Here is a 15,256-nt window from a genome sequence, read left to right as displayed (position 1 = left end):
ATGGTGTGACGCCAGGGCAAGCCCCCTAATGTCAGGGTTTTGTCTGATGTCTACTAAAAGGTGTTCCATACAGAGCACGTACAGTAAAGGAGACAAGGGGCAACCCTGGCGTGTACCATTCCGAATATCGAAGGGACGAGACAGGCGACCATTTATCCGGATTTGGGCCTGGGGTTGTGAATAAAGGGCCATTATTCGAGACAGCATAGTGTCACCTATACCCAACTGGGTCAGGGTATCCGATATGAAGTTCCAGTCCACCCGGTCAAAGGCCTTCTTGGCATCGAGGGAGAGGAGAAATAGAGGGAGATTGCTTTATTTAGCCAGATGCACTGCTGAAAACGTGCGGAGAGTGTTGTCTCTCGCCTCTCTGCCCTTGATAAAAACCAACCTGGTCCGGGTGGACTAGAAACTCCATGTGGGTCGATAGCCTATTAGCAAATAATTTGGCAAATAGCTTGGCTTCCAAGTTAATCAGGGAGATGGGGCGGTAACTTGGGCACAGCAGGGAGTCTTTACCGCTCTTGGGCAGTACTGTTATGTAGGCGCGGAGGAAGGATGGGGGCGGAGCAGCGTTCACCGAGATGTAATTGAAAGCCTCCAATAGGATAGGTGAGATATTAGGTTGCAATTCCTTATAAAATGTTGCCGTATACCCATCTGGGCCCGGGCTCTTACCCGAACGCAGCGAGGAAATGGCAACTTCCAATTCCACTGGAGTGAACGGTGCCTCCAATTCTTGAGTCACTAACGGGTCAATCCGTGGAAGTGCTGTGTGAGAGATATATTGGGCAAGTGAGATAGATTCTGGTCCCGAAGAGTCCAGCTGGGTTGGGGGTGGAAGGTTGTATAGAGAGACATAGTATTGCCGGAAGGCCTCGAGTATGTCCGGTGTCAATGAACTGAGTGTGTTAGAAGATGTTTTGATTGAGGGAATAAATAGGGACGACCGCTTTTCTCTAAGAGCATTAGCCAGCAGTCTACCTGCCTTATTCCCCCACTCATAGAAAAGACGGACAGTAATTTGTTTGTAATGTTTATGTTTGGAGGATAGAAGGCCCAGTAATTTGCTGCGCACTTGAATGAGCTCCCTCATCACATTGTCTTGGAATGTTTGTTTGTGCTGTGTTTTTAAGGTATATAAACGAGCACGCAAGCTCTCCAGTTTTGCCGACGCTTCCCCCTTCAGGCGAGAGCCGTGTTTAATCTAAACCCGCAGTACGCATTTCAATGTTTCCCATTTTAGCATGGGGGCGGTGGGGTCAGAGGAATGGTCAGAGATGAAGTTAGCAGTAGTGTCTTTGAGATCCTGTAAGCACACAGTATCTCGCAGGAGTGACTCGTTTAGCCTCCAGGAGGACTGACAGGCCAATATCTGTGTGTGTTATTGTAGGTAATAAGAAGTGTGGACAGATGATGTAGTCTATGCGACTATATGACTGTCTCGGTGAGGAGTAGAACGTGAAGTCCCTTTCCTGTGGATGAAATGCTCTCCAAGTGTCAATAAGCTGTAAGGTATGTAATCTCTTCCGTATTGCCCGCAGTTTGTTGTGAGAAATGGCGGAAGTGCCCGAGGAAGTGTCATCCTTAGGGAACATTGGGAGGTTGAAGTCATCACTGAGGAGTATGGGACCTGTGGCAAAATCAGATAGGATAGTGAGAGTACATAACAAAAATTGTACCTGGTCTCTATTTGGGGCGTATAAGGAGGCGACAGTGATGGGTCGGACAGCTATCTCACAGTTGGCAAACAAGTAACGGGCATTAGGGTCTGCTCGGTAGGAGGTGATAGTTACAGGAAGTGATTTATGGAATGCCAGGGAGACGCCTTTAGATCTGGATTCAGGATTGGGACTATGTTGCCATTGATTGTAATATTTGGAGGGCAGGGTTGGGATGCGGTCAGTTTTGAAGTGGGTCTCCTGAAGTGTTAGGATTTGTGTCCTTTGCTTATGGAACATATAAAGAAGTTGGGGGTGTTTTTTTCTGGGGTGCTAAAACCCTGAACATTCAGGGATGCTATCTTAATGTTAGCTGCCATGGGATACATGTGGTGCGCTAGTTCACTTACCTATCATGCCGTGAGAGAATTCACCGACCCGACCGCAGGGCGAGGGTGCAAGCTAGAGGTAGATCCTAGGAAAGGGGGAGGAAGAAAACAAAGTTAACACACATAGGGTGGAAAAATGAAAACAAACAAGCAGCCCTACAGGGGGGGATGCAAGGGGCCTAAAGAGGTGGGCCAGAAGGGCCGTAAGTAGGATAGGCACCAGGCCTATCAGCACTCTAGTGGGGGTATACGAGGCTGTCACGCTAGAGACAGGACACAGAAGAATCATTGGCAATTGTACAGAGGTCAGGCAATGCAGGGGAACGGACTAGCGTATGTAACAGACTAACATAATTTCCATGACCAAGATACAAGGAAGGTCAAATGTAAAAAAAAACAGGGAAACTAACAGAATGGTAGACACTATAGTAAGGTCATCTGGGGAGCAAATACACTCCCGGTATAGTATGGATGAGGGGAGGTGAGTTTATGGCTAGAAAAATGGAAGACAACTGAATATTAGGGGCATCTATCATCAGTGCGGGCACGGGGCCCTTTATCGTTTAACCAGAGGAGGGCAACTAGGTTGACAGCATCTATGAAAACAAAAACATGACCCGATATGACGGGTACTCCGGCGGGAAAAACTGGAACCAGGGAGAGTCTATCACTGGATCAGGTCTTGTGTTCCTGTTGGAGGAAGCGTTGAGCTTTCTTCAGGTAAGCAGCTCGGTCCTGTTGCTGCTGCTGCTTGTCAGGTGTCTTTTGTCTCGGCCACATCGCTGGCTGGAACATGCTGTCCCATTCAGGTAGTGAGATCTGTGGCAATTTAAAAGTGGCCAAGAATGCGGGCAAATCCTCCGGTTTGCAAAGCGTAGCGGTCGTGTGGCCATGTCTTGGGATTAGGGCAAAGGGGTATCCCCATTTGTAAATAATCTGAGCATTCTTCAGCACCGAGAGGAGAGGTTTCGGTGCGGCCCTTAGCTTAAGGGTGCGTATAAGGAGATGGGCGCGCCACTGTATAACAGGTGCTGCAGATCTCTCGCTTTGCGCATTATTTCTTCCTTAGTGTTGTAATGGTGAACTCTACAATTAATGTCTCTAGGTCTTAGCTCCAAGGGAGAGTCACTAGGTTTTTGTAAGATTTCGTTAAAAAGCTTCTGCAGAGTTTTATCTATATCTTGCGGAAGGACAGATTCAGTGAGACCTTTAATCCTAATGTTGTTTCTTCTGTTTCTATTGTCCATATCATCCATGTGGGCAATCATAGCGGATTGGCACATAGTGAGAGACTTAGTTGCTTCATTCAAGGAGTGGATCTGTGAGGAAACAGCTGTTTTAAAGTTTTCTAGTTCTGTTACTCTGCCGGACAATTGCGCAACCTCCTCCTAGACTGGCTTGAGGTCACGTCTCCATGCTGTCTTGAGATCAGTCGCTAGGAGTTTCATATCGTTTTTAGTAGGTAGTAGAGCCAGCAGAGCCTACAGTTCTGGGAAGCGCTTCAGCATGTTGGTAGCCGCCTCTGGTGAGGGCAATGAGTTATCAACAGGTGAGCGAGATCTATCACGTGGAGATTCAGACGTGCAATGGCAGCGAGAATGGGCGTCTTCTGTCTGTTAAGGTGTCATCAGAGGAGGAGTGGTCAGACTTAGGAACATTTGGAAGATATAGTGTGACCGGAGCTTTAAACAATGTGTTCTTTGCAGGGGTTTCTTGCCCCCCAATATTCAGGGGCATCACTGTCTGAGGCAGAGCCCTGTGACCCCTCTACATCATCATAGGCCATAGTCCCTGTCCATTCAATAATATCCTGGGCTGGAGGACCTGGGGTTTTACAGAAGGCTGAAGCAGGGTTCCTGGCAGGATTTCCATGCACAGGATCTGCAAGTAAGTTGGTAGGATTTGGGGTTCTGTGCCTCTTCTCGGTATGAGGTGCGGCAGCAGCTACAGCAGCATAGGACACAACATTACATGCTGGAGTACAAGGTGAGGCATTGAAGGCGGGAGAGCTAGGTGTCAGTGGAGTCCCCGGAGCATCAGGGGTTAATAACTGTGAGGAGAGGGCCATTGGTACAGCCAGGGCCGCCATAGTTGGAGATTGCAGGCTCACTAGTGAGGCCAAGGTTGATGGTACAGTGCAGTTCATTGGAAGTGGGGGAGAACAGGGTTCGGACAACTCCCTACCTTCATCTTGTGAGGCAGAGGGACCTCGACTGCCACTCAGCACCTCCGAGTGCTGGGAGGAGGCCCCGTTCTGTGCTATGGCGCAGGAGACACACGCCGGGCCGCTCCGTTCCTCAGGAGGGTTGCGCGCGTGAGCGCGATCCGGTATGTTCCGTGGGGCCGCCATCTCCTCCGATCCGGCCTCATGTGAAGGCGGCGGTGATGAGAGGGCCGTCTGCTGCTCCGCGTGCGCCGCTATCTCCTCGCGTCTGGAGTATGTTGCAGTCGAAGACGAAAGCGAGGCTCCAGGTACGTGCTGTAATGGCGGCAGCCGCGGGCAGGGGGGATGAGTTCTCTTGTCGCTCTGCGGTCCCTGGGCGGCTGCAAACAGGGCGGTGATGGTCCCCAGTTGTCCTCTGGAAGTCACAGATGCCTTTTTCTTGCTTTTGCCCCTATTCCGACTCCCTATAGCCCACTAAAAGTGCCTAATTGAAGGTCGCCCTGCGGGAGCTCCTACACAGCACGTCTCATCACCAGCGTAGCAGGCCACGCCCCCCCCGCCAAAAATGTTATGTTCGCGACATCACTTCTGAAGAGTAATGTACGCTGCCATCCTTTTCCAGTATAGTGAATGGCACCACTGCAGCTTCAAAGAAGTATGGGCTGAATTGTGTCTTGTGTGAGGCAACCATTCCTAAGCAGCAATCCATATTATTCAGATCAGCTTGTCTAAAAACATTGTTATAATTTCTTTATAACTCTCTACAATTATTTAAAGGGGTACTCCGCCCCTGGCATCTTATCCCCTATCCAAAGGATAGGGGATAAGATGTCAGATCGCCGCGGTCCCGCTGCTGGGGACCCCGGGGATCGCCGCTGCGGCACCCCGCCATCATTACAGCACAGAGCGAGTTCGCCCTGTGCGTAATGACGGGCGATACAGGGGCCGGAGCAGAGTGACGTCATGGCTCCGCCCCTCATGACATAACGGCCAGTCCCCTTAATGCAAGTCTATGGCAGGGGGCGTGACGACCGCCACGCCCCCTTCCATAGACTAGTATTGACAGGGGCGGGCCGTGACGTCACGAGGGGCGGAGCTGTGACGTAACGATGCGCCAGCCCCTGTATTGCCCGTCATTAATGATAGCGGGGTGCTGCAGCGGCGATCCCCGGGGTCCCCAGCAGCGGGACCCTGGCGATCTGACATCTTATCCCCTATCCTTTGGATAAGGGATAAGATGTCTAGGGGCGGAGTACCCCTTTAATGGAGACTTAGATATATTGTAGAGTACTTAATAAGAAGAAAGAAAGAATAAAGGGATGCTTTAATATAAATACACTCATTAACCCCTTAACAACATTGGTCGTAAATGTACGTCATGGTACGGTGGGACTTAACGCACCATGACACACATTTACGTCATGTATATGACCGCAAACAACAGACCGGTGCTCCTATCATGCACGGCAGGTTCTGGCTGCTGTCAGCGATCGCATTGATGTCCGCCATTAACCCCTCAGATGCCTTGATCAAAACAGATCCCGACATCTGCGGCAGTGCAGTACATAAAATGGATGATCTGATTGCCCTCGGCGCTGCCGCGGGGATCCGATCATTAATAATGTCGGACGGAGGTCCCCTCACCTGCCACTGTCCGTCTCCTGGGGTCTTCTGCTCTGGTCTGAGATCGAATAGACCAGAGCAGAAGATCGCTGCTAACACTGATCAGTGCTATGCCCTATGCATAGCACTAAACAGTATTAGCAATCAACTGATTGCAGTAAATAGTCCCCTATGGAGAAAAAAAAGTAAAAAAAAAAAACATTTTGAAAAATCCCCTTCCCCAATAAAATTGTAAATCGATTAGTCTGATTCGCCGAATTTTCAAAAAACACAGCCTGGACTTTGCGGCAGTATGAGGAGAACATATAGTGGCTGAATGACAAAGCCTGGAGATGGCGGAAGCATGAGGAGACCATATAGGGGCTGAATGACACAGCCTGGAGTTGGCAGCAGCATGAGGAGACCACATAGTGGCTGAATGGCACAGCCTAGAGTTTGTGGCAGCATATAGTGGCTGAACGACACAGCCTGGAGTTTGCGTCAGCATAAGGAGACCACATAGTGGCGGAATGACACAGCCTGGAGGTGGCGGCAGCACATAATGGCTGAATGACACAGCCTGGAGTTTGCGGCAGCATAAGGAGACCACATAGTGGCGGAATTACACAGCCTGGAGGTGGCGGCAGCACATAATGGCTGAATGACACAGCCTGGAGGTGGCGGCAACATGAGGAGAACATATAGTGGCTGAATGACACAGCGTGGAGGTGGCAGCAGCATGAGGAGAACATATGGTGGTAGTATGAAACAGCCTGGAGCTGGCATCAGAATGAGGAGAACAAATGGTGGTAGAATGAGACAGCCTGGAGGTGGCAGCAGCAGCATCAGGAGTCCTGAAAGTGGCCCGGTGACAGAGTGGTGCAGTGGGTGGCAATACCAGTACCCGGTGATGAAGGTGGGTGAAAAAAGGAGAGCTTGGCATCAGGCGGGTGGCAGGATCAGAATAGTAGCTGAGGCAGGTAGGCCAGAAGAAAACAGTCTCTTTTGCAAGAGTTAGTGTGAACAAGTAAGTATTGAGAATATGCATCATGTAAAACCGATCTTTTAATAATATGCTTAGGATAAAATATATGGACCCAAATTTTTTTTCTACCTCTTAAGGACGTAGGGCGTACCTGTACGCCCTACGCCCGGTCCTGGTGTTTAAAACGGGGTCACGCCGTGACCCCGCATCCCCCCGGGTCGGTCCCGGCTGCTATTCATAGCCGGGACCCTGCCGCGTGCTATTAACCCTTCAGATGCGGCGATCAAAGTTGGCTCGCCGCATCTGAAAGTGAAAGTAAAGAGATACCTGGAGCTCAGGCCTCTTTCTGTGACTCCTGCTGCCACTTGCCGCTAGTCTGCTGCGGCCTCTGCCTGATAAAAATAGACCTCTGCCATTCCTCTGTGCACATCCTGTCACTTCTCTGTCTGAAATACTTAGTGCATATATGAGAGGAGGGCAATGCGCTCCAGTAAGCTTAAAACAGTATTTGTCTACAACACAGGCATGTGTGTACTTTTGCCTGGATTTTCATAGTATCTTTTCCCTTGAGACTTTAACAGGAACAAAATAGTACATCACTGAGATGTATGTATGTGTTATTCACTGATGAGGGGAGGACAATGTGCTACACTATGCTTAAAACAGTATTTGTCTACAACACCAGCAGGTGTGTACTTCTGGCTGGCCTTTCACAGTATCTATACCATTAAGACTTTAACAGGAACAAAATAGTACACCACTGAGATGTACGTATGTGGTATTCACTGATGAGGGGAGGATAATGCGCTCCAGTACGCTTAAAACAGTATTTGTGTGCAACACCAGCCAGTGTGTACTTTTGGCTGGTCTTTCACAGTATCTAGGCCATTAAGACTTTAACAGGAACAAAATAGTACACCACTTAGATGTACGTCTGTGGTATGCACTTATGAGGGGAGGACAATGGGCTCCAGTACACATTAAACAGTATTTGTGTACTACACCAGCCGGTGTGTACTTTTGCCTGGCCTGTCACAGTATCTAGGCCCTGTAGACTTTGACAGGAACAAAATAGTACACCACTTAGATGTACATATGTGGTTTGCACTTATGAGAGGAGGACAATGCGCTCCAATACGCTTAAAAAAGTATTTGTGTACAACATCAGCAGTACACACTAGTGCTACAGCACACAGTCGCTGTGTACTACACCCAAAATTGCACTCTCTCTCTCAATCTCACTCCCTTCCCTATCAGTGCTTCTAGGCTGGATTTGGGCTTGAGGTGAATCCCTGCTGTAAAAAACCTTTTCTGTGCAACACACTCCTCTCTGTCCCTCTCTGTAATAGAACGCTGATGTGACTTGGCGGTGAATCGCTGCTGGAAAAATGCTTTTCTGTGCAGCACACAGTGCTGTCTTTTCCTCTCTAGCTGCAAGATGGCTGGCAATTAGATAGGGCTGTGACATCACAGGGGTGGCTGGGTGCTGATAGGCTGCATGCTCCATGTGATTCAGGGTCATCCCGCCTACTCTTGTTCCCGCCTTCCCAGGATTCCTTGCCCCATGTCCTCACATCTGGATCCGCCATTTTAGATGCCCTGGAGCCTGGACTGCACTAAATGGAGTTTAATGAAGCAATTTGCGCAACCGAATCGGGGCAATATTTGCATTCATTGCGAATCGAATTTTTCCAGAAATTCGTAACGAATTGCATTTGTCAGATTCAATTCGCTCATCCCTACCAAAAAGCGTAAAAAAAAAAAATTAACATATTTGGTATAGCTGCGTGCGTAAATGTCAAAACTATCAAAATATAATGTTAATTATCCCGTATAGTGAACGGCATAAATGCATAAAAAAAATTGCTGCTTTTTTCTCACATTTTATTCCCAAAAATGTTGTATAAAAATGATTAAACTGTAAAACATAAGCAAAAGTGGTACCGATAAAAACTACAGATCACGGTGCAAAAAATTAGCCCCCATACCAACCCATATACGAAAAAATTTTTAAGTTACTGATGGTCAAAATAAGCCAATTTCATACATACAAATTTTGCTAAAATAGTTTGAGATTTTTTTTAAGAGGTATATTTATAGAAAAGCATATAATATGGGAATCATGTTATTCAGATTGACCCACAGGATAAAGAAATCATTTTTACCGTTAAGTGTACAGTGGGAAAACAAAACCTTCCAGAATTTGCTAAATGCGGTGTTCTTTATATTTCTACATAAATAATATTTTTTGGGTTGCACCGTACATTATATGATATTGATGTAATTACAAAGTAAAATTGGTCACGCAAAAAGCAAGCCCTCATGTGGGTCTGTGGATGAAAATATAAAAGAGTCGTGATTTTTTGAAGGCGAGGAGGAAGAAACGAAAATGCAAAAATAAAATTCGCCTGGTCCTTAAGGCCAAAATGGGCTTGGTCCTTAAGGGGTTAACAAAAAAAATTAAATGCACCAAGAAAGAGTTGTTGGAATCGAATGAAACGTTATGTATGTGAATGTAATGACAATATTACAATACTATATTACAATATTATGATTACAATATTAGAGCAAAAGGATATGCTTGTTGGGAAAAACTGTACAATTCAAAGGAGGTTGTAGTACCCTGTTGGGCCATCTCTAGCCCGGATACAAGATGAAATGCAGTTGGGCATGGAGGCACACGGGATTCATATGGGATCCTGCGGCACATATGCCACAGATGTTACAGCTGGGCCTGTAGATCTTGCACACACATAGATTGCTGAAGCTGGCTCGCCACAAACATTCCTGGGAAACCTTTGTTACTTCTGAACAAACATCATCATGCTGAAAAATGCCAGTTAGTAGTACTGCAATAAGAGGAAACACATGTAGTCGGAGGATGTCCTGCATATATGGCAGTTAGTGTCTCTCGAATTTGTACTAGCGGTGATCAACTGTTGTATGTCATGGCTCTCCAGATCATCACACCAGTAGTTGGGCAGTGTGTCGCTCCACTGCAAAGGCCAGATTGAAGTGATCACCACAAGGATTCTGTACTCGAATTTGACCATATTTGGATTCCAAACAGACCCTGGATTCATCACTAAAGATGATATGGTTACAGGCACCAGCAATCCAGGTTTCACGGTCATCACTGCAAATAAAGGCGATGGTGACTGGATGTCAATGGCGGGATGCATAATTGTTGCTCTGACACAAAATTTACTTCTGCTAAGTGCCTGGAAATGGTCGAGACAGAGATGGGGTTTGTACTGAAGGTGCCTCCTGTGTCCTCATGGTGAACAAGGAGTTGTAGGGCTGCTCATGCTTGTTGGCAGATCAAACAATCCTGGTGGTTTGTCTGGGCCGTTGCAGCAGAGGCTGCTCTCCGATTAGGTGAGTTAGGCGGCTGCCTAAGGCCTTGCGCTGAAGGGGGCCTCGCAGCCACCTAACTCGCCCACCTAACAGAGTGGTGAAGCTTACAATGTACGCATCGTCACTCTGTAGTGCCGGTTCGGGACACATTTAAGTATAAGCGTGTCTTAATGATGCACTTATAGTTAAATGTGGGACGCTCAGTTGTTTTGACAGAGCAAAGAGCCATTGGCTCCTTGCCCTGTCAATCACTCCTGTGACCGCCCACTTCACGCAGGCAACCACAATAGGCAGCGTGTCCTTCCTCTGTGCTCCGGCACATCACTGACATCATCATGCGCCAGAGCACAGAGCAGAGGAGAACACCAGAAAAGAGACATGCTGCTGACTATGAGAGCTGGGTGAGTATCTTTTTTTTTCTTTCTATTATTTGTCAAGAGGGGCTCCAGTACCATCACTGCATAAGGGGACTGATGCTGCTGTTACCTAAAGGGGGCTGCTAATGCTACCAGAGTAGACTGCTGCTGCTACTGAAACCTAAAGAGGGGTTCCTGCTGCAGCAAAGGTTCCTAAAGGGGATTTCGGCTGCTGCCACTGCTACCTAATGGAGGTTCATGCTGCTGCCACTGCTACCTAAAGGGTGGTTCCTGCTGCTACCACTGCTACCTGAAGGGGGGGGGGGGGGGTTCTGCTGCTGCCACTGCTACTTAAAGGGGGCTGCTGCTGTTACTTCTACCTAAAGGGGGCTGTTGCTGCTGCTTCCTAAAGGTGGCTGCTGTTGTTACCACTGCTACATAAGGGGGGGGGGGTTCCTGCTGCTGCCACTGCTACCTAAAGGGGGCTGCTGCTGTTGCCATTGCTATCTAAGGGGGCTGCTACTGCTACCTAAAGGGGGCTGCTGCCACTGCTACCTAAAGGGGGCTGCTGCCACTGCTACCTAAAGGGGGCTGCTGCTGGTAATGCTACCTAAAGGGGACTGCTGCTGCCACTGCTACCTACAGGGGGCTGCTGCTGCTACTACTTCCTAAAGGGGGCTGCTGCTTCTGCTACCTAAACGGGGCTACTACTGCTTAAGTAGCCTCTGCTACTACTACCTAAAGAAGGCTACTACTACCCATAGGGCTGCTCCTGTTACTACTACTACCTAAAGGGGGCTGCTGCTGCTGTTACTACTACGTAAAAAGAGTTGCTACTACTTCTTAAAGGGGGCATCTGCTACTACCTAAAGGGGACTGCTACTACTATATATGTGGGGCTGCAACTTTATACAGGGGGCTACTATCTACAGGGGGCCTACCTACTGGGAGTAAGTCCTATTTATAGGGGGTTGCTATTGCCTACAGGGAGTAACTACCTTCAGGTGGCACCTACCTATTCGGGTCACCTGCTTAATGGGGGAAGCAATGTAAAGGGACCTGTCTACCTACTTAAGTGAATAAACTACCTAATGGGGGCTACATACTCATCCCCAACCCACTTATTTACCCACTATACTGTGTGGGACACCCAGGGGGTTATTATTACTGTATAGAGTGCTATGAATGCTAGCAAAGTATGCCCCCTCTCACAATCTCCCAACTGGGCAAAATGTCTGTGTAGAGGCTAGCAGTCAACGATCTCTTACTAAGAGGTATGCTTCCCCAAAAATAGCCTTTGATAGCCCTTTTATAGGGCAGAGGGCACTTAAATGCTGTCTTGTGGCAAGACCCAGTGTCCAATCAGACCACACCTGTAATTATTTACATAGCTGTCTGAGACATAACTGTATGGTGAGTTTTGCAGCAAGCCAACATTTCTGGGTGCATTATTATATATTTTTTGTCAATAAGTGTACAGTATATAAACAATTCAGAAAAATATCCTTGCATATTTGGGAAAGGGGTATACATACTCCTTGGGAAAGTTGATCCAATCATCTATCTGATTGCCAGATTTGTTCCCGAAAGGTATTTGGTCACTGTTGGGTTGTTTTCGACTTCCTCTGGATCAAGGATGAACTTGATAGTCTTTTCAAACCACTAACTATGCAGCTAAGTATTGTTAACTCTAAATCTTTGGAGGGGCAATAAGGGCCTATATCTTAACATTTTTATTTGCCAACAGAGATACTGATATGATTTATTTCTGTATTATTTAATTATAATGTTGTTCATGTAATGTATGAAATCCTATGCTCAGCTCCATCATTTGTATACAGTCTTATCATTCCTACAGATAGTGTAGCTCATATAAATGCTGCTGAACTTATTTGACCTAACAGTTGTATTTCAATTATACTCATAATTGTGTATAATTGTGATTAATGCTAATGTGCCTAATGATCCTATGCAGCATAAGATTGAATGTTTAAGCAGAAATGTCTGTAGAGTAAGGGATTTTCTTTTTATAAATAAAAGCTCATAATTTGTTTTTACACGTATAAACTATTTATGTGTAGGTGTAATACAAAACGTGACAGGACCTTCAAATTCTGATGTCCTTTTTTTTTTTCTTTTTGATATTTTTTTAAGTATTCTTTAATGTGACTAGCATAATAACATAAATTGCAGCCAAGTTAGTAGGCATTTTGTGCGCAATTCTTGCTTACAGATCATGAGCAGTCATATTTCATTTTTGCAAGGCCGAATGTTTATGTCACCTTCAAGCCTCATCCCTTTCCAACATTTGACCTTACATAATGCAGAAAACGGATTATGGATCACAGCTGACGCTCGTCAGATGTGGCCCAAATTAGAAAATACTCAAATCCTGGATGTTCAACCCAAAGCCCCCCCCCCCCCCCACTATCAATAACGTCATCTATGCAGATAGATGGGGGTGAGGTCCTCCCTGTCATTGGACATGTGATCATGAGGTGCCAAGCAGTTGAGGTGGCAGCAGGAGGACTAGTAAAGGCTTCTAGGCCTGCCATACTAGTCTCCCAGCCTTCCTATTATAGCCTGAAAAGACAGGGAATATAGGAAAACTGTAAAAACTAAGTACGCTGATATACAGTAGTATTGCTGTGTGTTATACACACAAGTGAACAAGTGATACTTATTAATGTTACTGAGGGTGATTAAAAGTGAAAAAAAAAATGTTAAAAACATAAATAACAGATATTAATAACCTTAAAAGGCTTTTTTCCCCCCATTTATCATATGGGGGAAAAAAAAAAGAAAAACATTTGGAAATTTGGGAGTTTTCGAACCAATAAAATATAATGTTATTCACCCCACATGTTCCACCAAAGAAAACATTTCCACAGTCAGAATAGCTGTTTTTGGTTATTTTGTCTTGTAAAAAATAAGGATTAATGAGTGATCAAAAAGATACATCTAGCCCAAAATGGTAACAATGAAAACTAAAGTTTTCCAAGCAGAAAAAAATAGAAAAATGATGCAAGATTTAGGTGGAAATGTTTGCATATTATCTAGTTACTGTATCTATCTATATCTATCCATCCATTTATTCATTCATTCATTAATTCAACTACTGTATATTATTTTTATCCAGGGAATGTTGGGATATCCAGGCAAAACAGGAGAACCTGGAATAGCAGGTGTTAAAGTAAGTATGCCAAGTATTTGTTTTGTTAATGGTAGAAAACAGGTTGTCTACTAGGGTATATTTAGCAATTTGCACAGTAGTGTAAACATGGTTATAACAGAGATGCTGAGAGGTGTTTTTTCTTGCACAGATTGCATTCGAAACCTATTTTCATATCTTGACCTCCTATCTCGACCTCCTATCCCGTCCTCCTATCACATCCTCATATCCCGTCCTCATATCCCATTCTCCTATCTCGACCTCCTATCTCAAACTCCTATCCCGTCCTCCTTTCCCGTCCTAATATCTTGACCTCCTATCTCGACCTCCTATCCCGACCTCCTATCACAACCCGTAATATGTGTACCAGGTATTGAAATATCTCAGGCCGTACGGAAGTTATGTGGGAACATACATTTCCCATTGATTTGCATGGGACTTTAAACAAATACCCTGACCCTCACAAATGGGGGTAGTTATGGGTTAAATTAACTATCCTATATTTTAAGTGGGCATATAAGTAACATGTGACCAAGTATTATCGAAATATCTCCAGCCGTTTGGAAGTTATGCAGTAACATATATTTCCCATAGACTTGTATGGGACTTTAAGCAAAAACCCCAACCCTGGCAAATGGGGGTGAGTAAGGGTTAAATTACCTATCCTATGTTTGTTGTTGACATATAAGTAACATGTGTGCCAAGTTGAATGTTAATATCTTTAGCCGTTTGGATGTGATGCTGGAACATACACACATACACACACACATACACACACACACATTGGACCTCATTTACTAAGCTGAAACCGACCAGTTTTTGTCTGGTTATTTTGGCGCAGAGTGTCTGAGACATGTCTGCGCCAGTGTGCGACAGTGTGCGACAGGAAAATCCGACAAACCCGACATTGCACTGTGAAAAGCCGAAAAAGAGGAGAGGTCTGTGGCAAAGGGGGCGTGGTTGCCTCGAAAAGGGGCGTGGTTTCACAACCCGACCGATTTACTATTGAATTCGAGGATGATCCTGTGGATAAATGACTGGAAAAATCGACCTAGAAAAAGCTGGTCAGAAAATGTTCCCGACTTTTCCCAATAGCAAATAGAAAGGAATCCTGTATGTCTGAAACAACTTTTCACACTAGTAAAAACCCGCCACTCTTAGTAAATGATGCCCATTGAGTTATACATATATATATATATATATATATATATATATATATATATATATATTAAAGAAAGTGATGACAAGTTATATTGGTTTGGTGTAATACATTTTTTAGGGTAGGAACATTATCTAATTCTCTTTAAAACAACTATAACATTTCCAGTTTGTATGGCTAAATTGGTCAGGACAAAACTTGCAAGCCATTCAGGTACAGACAGTTTAAATACTACCTTGATAAACCAAATAATTGATCACAATATTGTACTATGAGTAAAGAGTATGTGGAAAAAATTTTAATCGGTTTCCTGATTTTGTATGGTTTCAATATCATTAAAGGGGTATTTCTCATCTTATAAAGTGATGGCATTTGAATAGTTAGGATATGTCATCCCTTTATATTCATGGG

The 15,256-nt window shown here is 45.5% G+C and overlaps 1 protein-coding gene across 1 annotated transcript in view; it reads left to right on the top strand.

Moving 5' to 3' along the window:
- The window catches only part of LOC130367428 (collagen alpha-1(VII) chain-like), a 522,098-nt gene that overhangs the window by 413,503 nt on the left and 93,339 nt on the right, over positions 1-15,256 (top strand). Inside the window, exon 90 of the mRNA XM_056569846.1 lies at positions 13,654-13,707. Within this exon, the coding sequence (XP_056425821.1) occupies positions 13,654-13,707 (54 nt within the window). The remainder of the gene's footprint in view (positions 1-13,653; positions 13,708-15,256) is intronic.

Source organism: Hyla sarda, chromosome 4 (assembly GCF_029499605.1).
Source record: "Hyla sarda isolate aHylSar1 chromosome 4, aHylSar1.hap1, whole genome shotgun sequence".
NCBI lineage: Eukaryota > Metazoa > Chordata > Amphibia > Anura > Hylidae > Hyla > Hyla sarda.
This window is presented reverse-complemented; position numbering and strand designations above follow the sequence as displayed.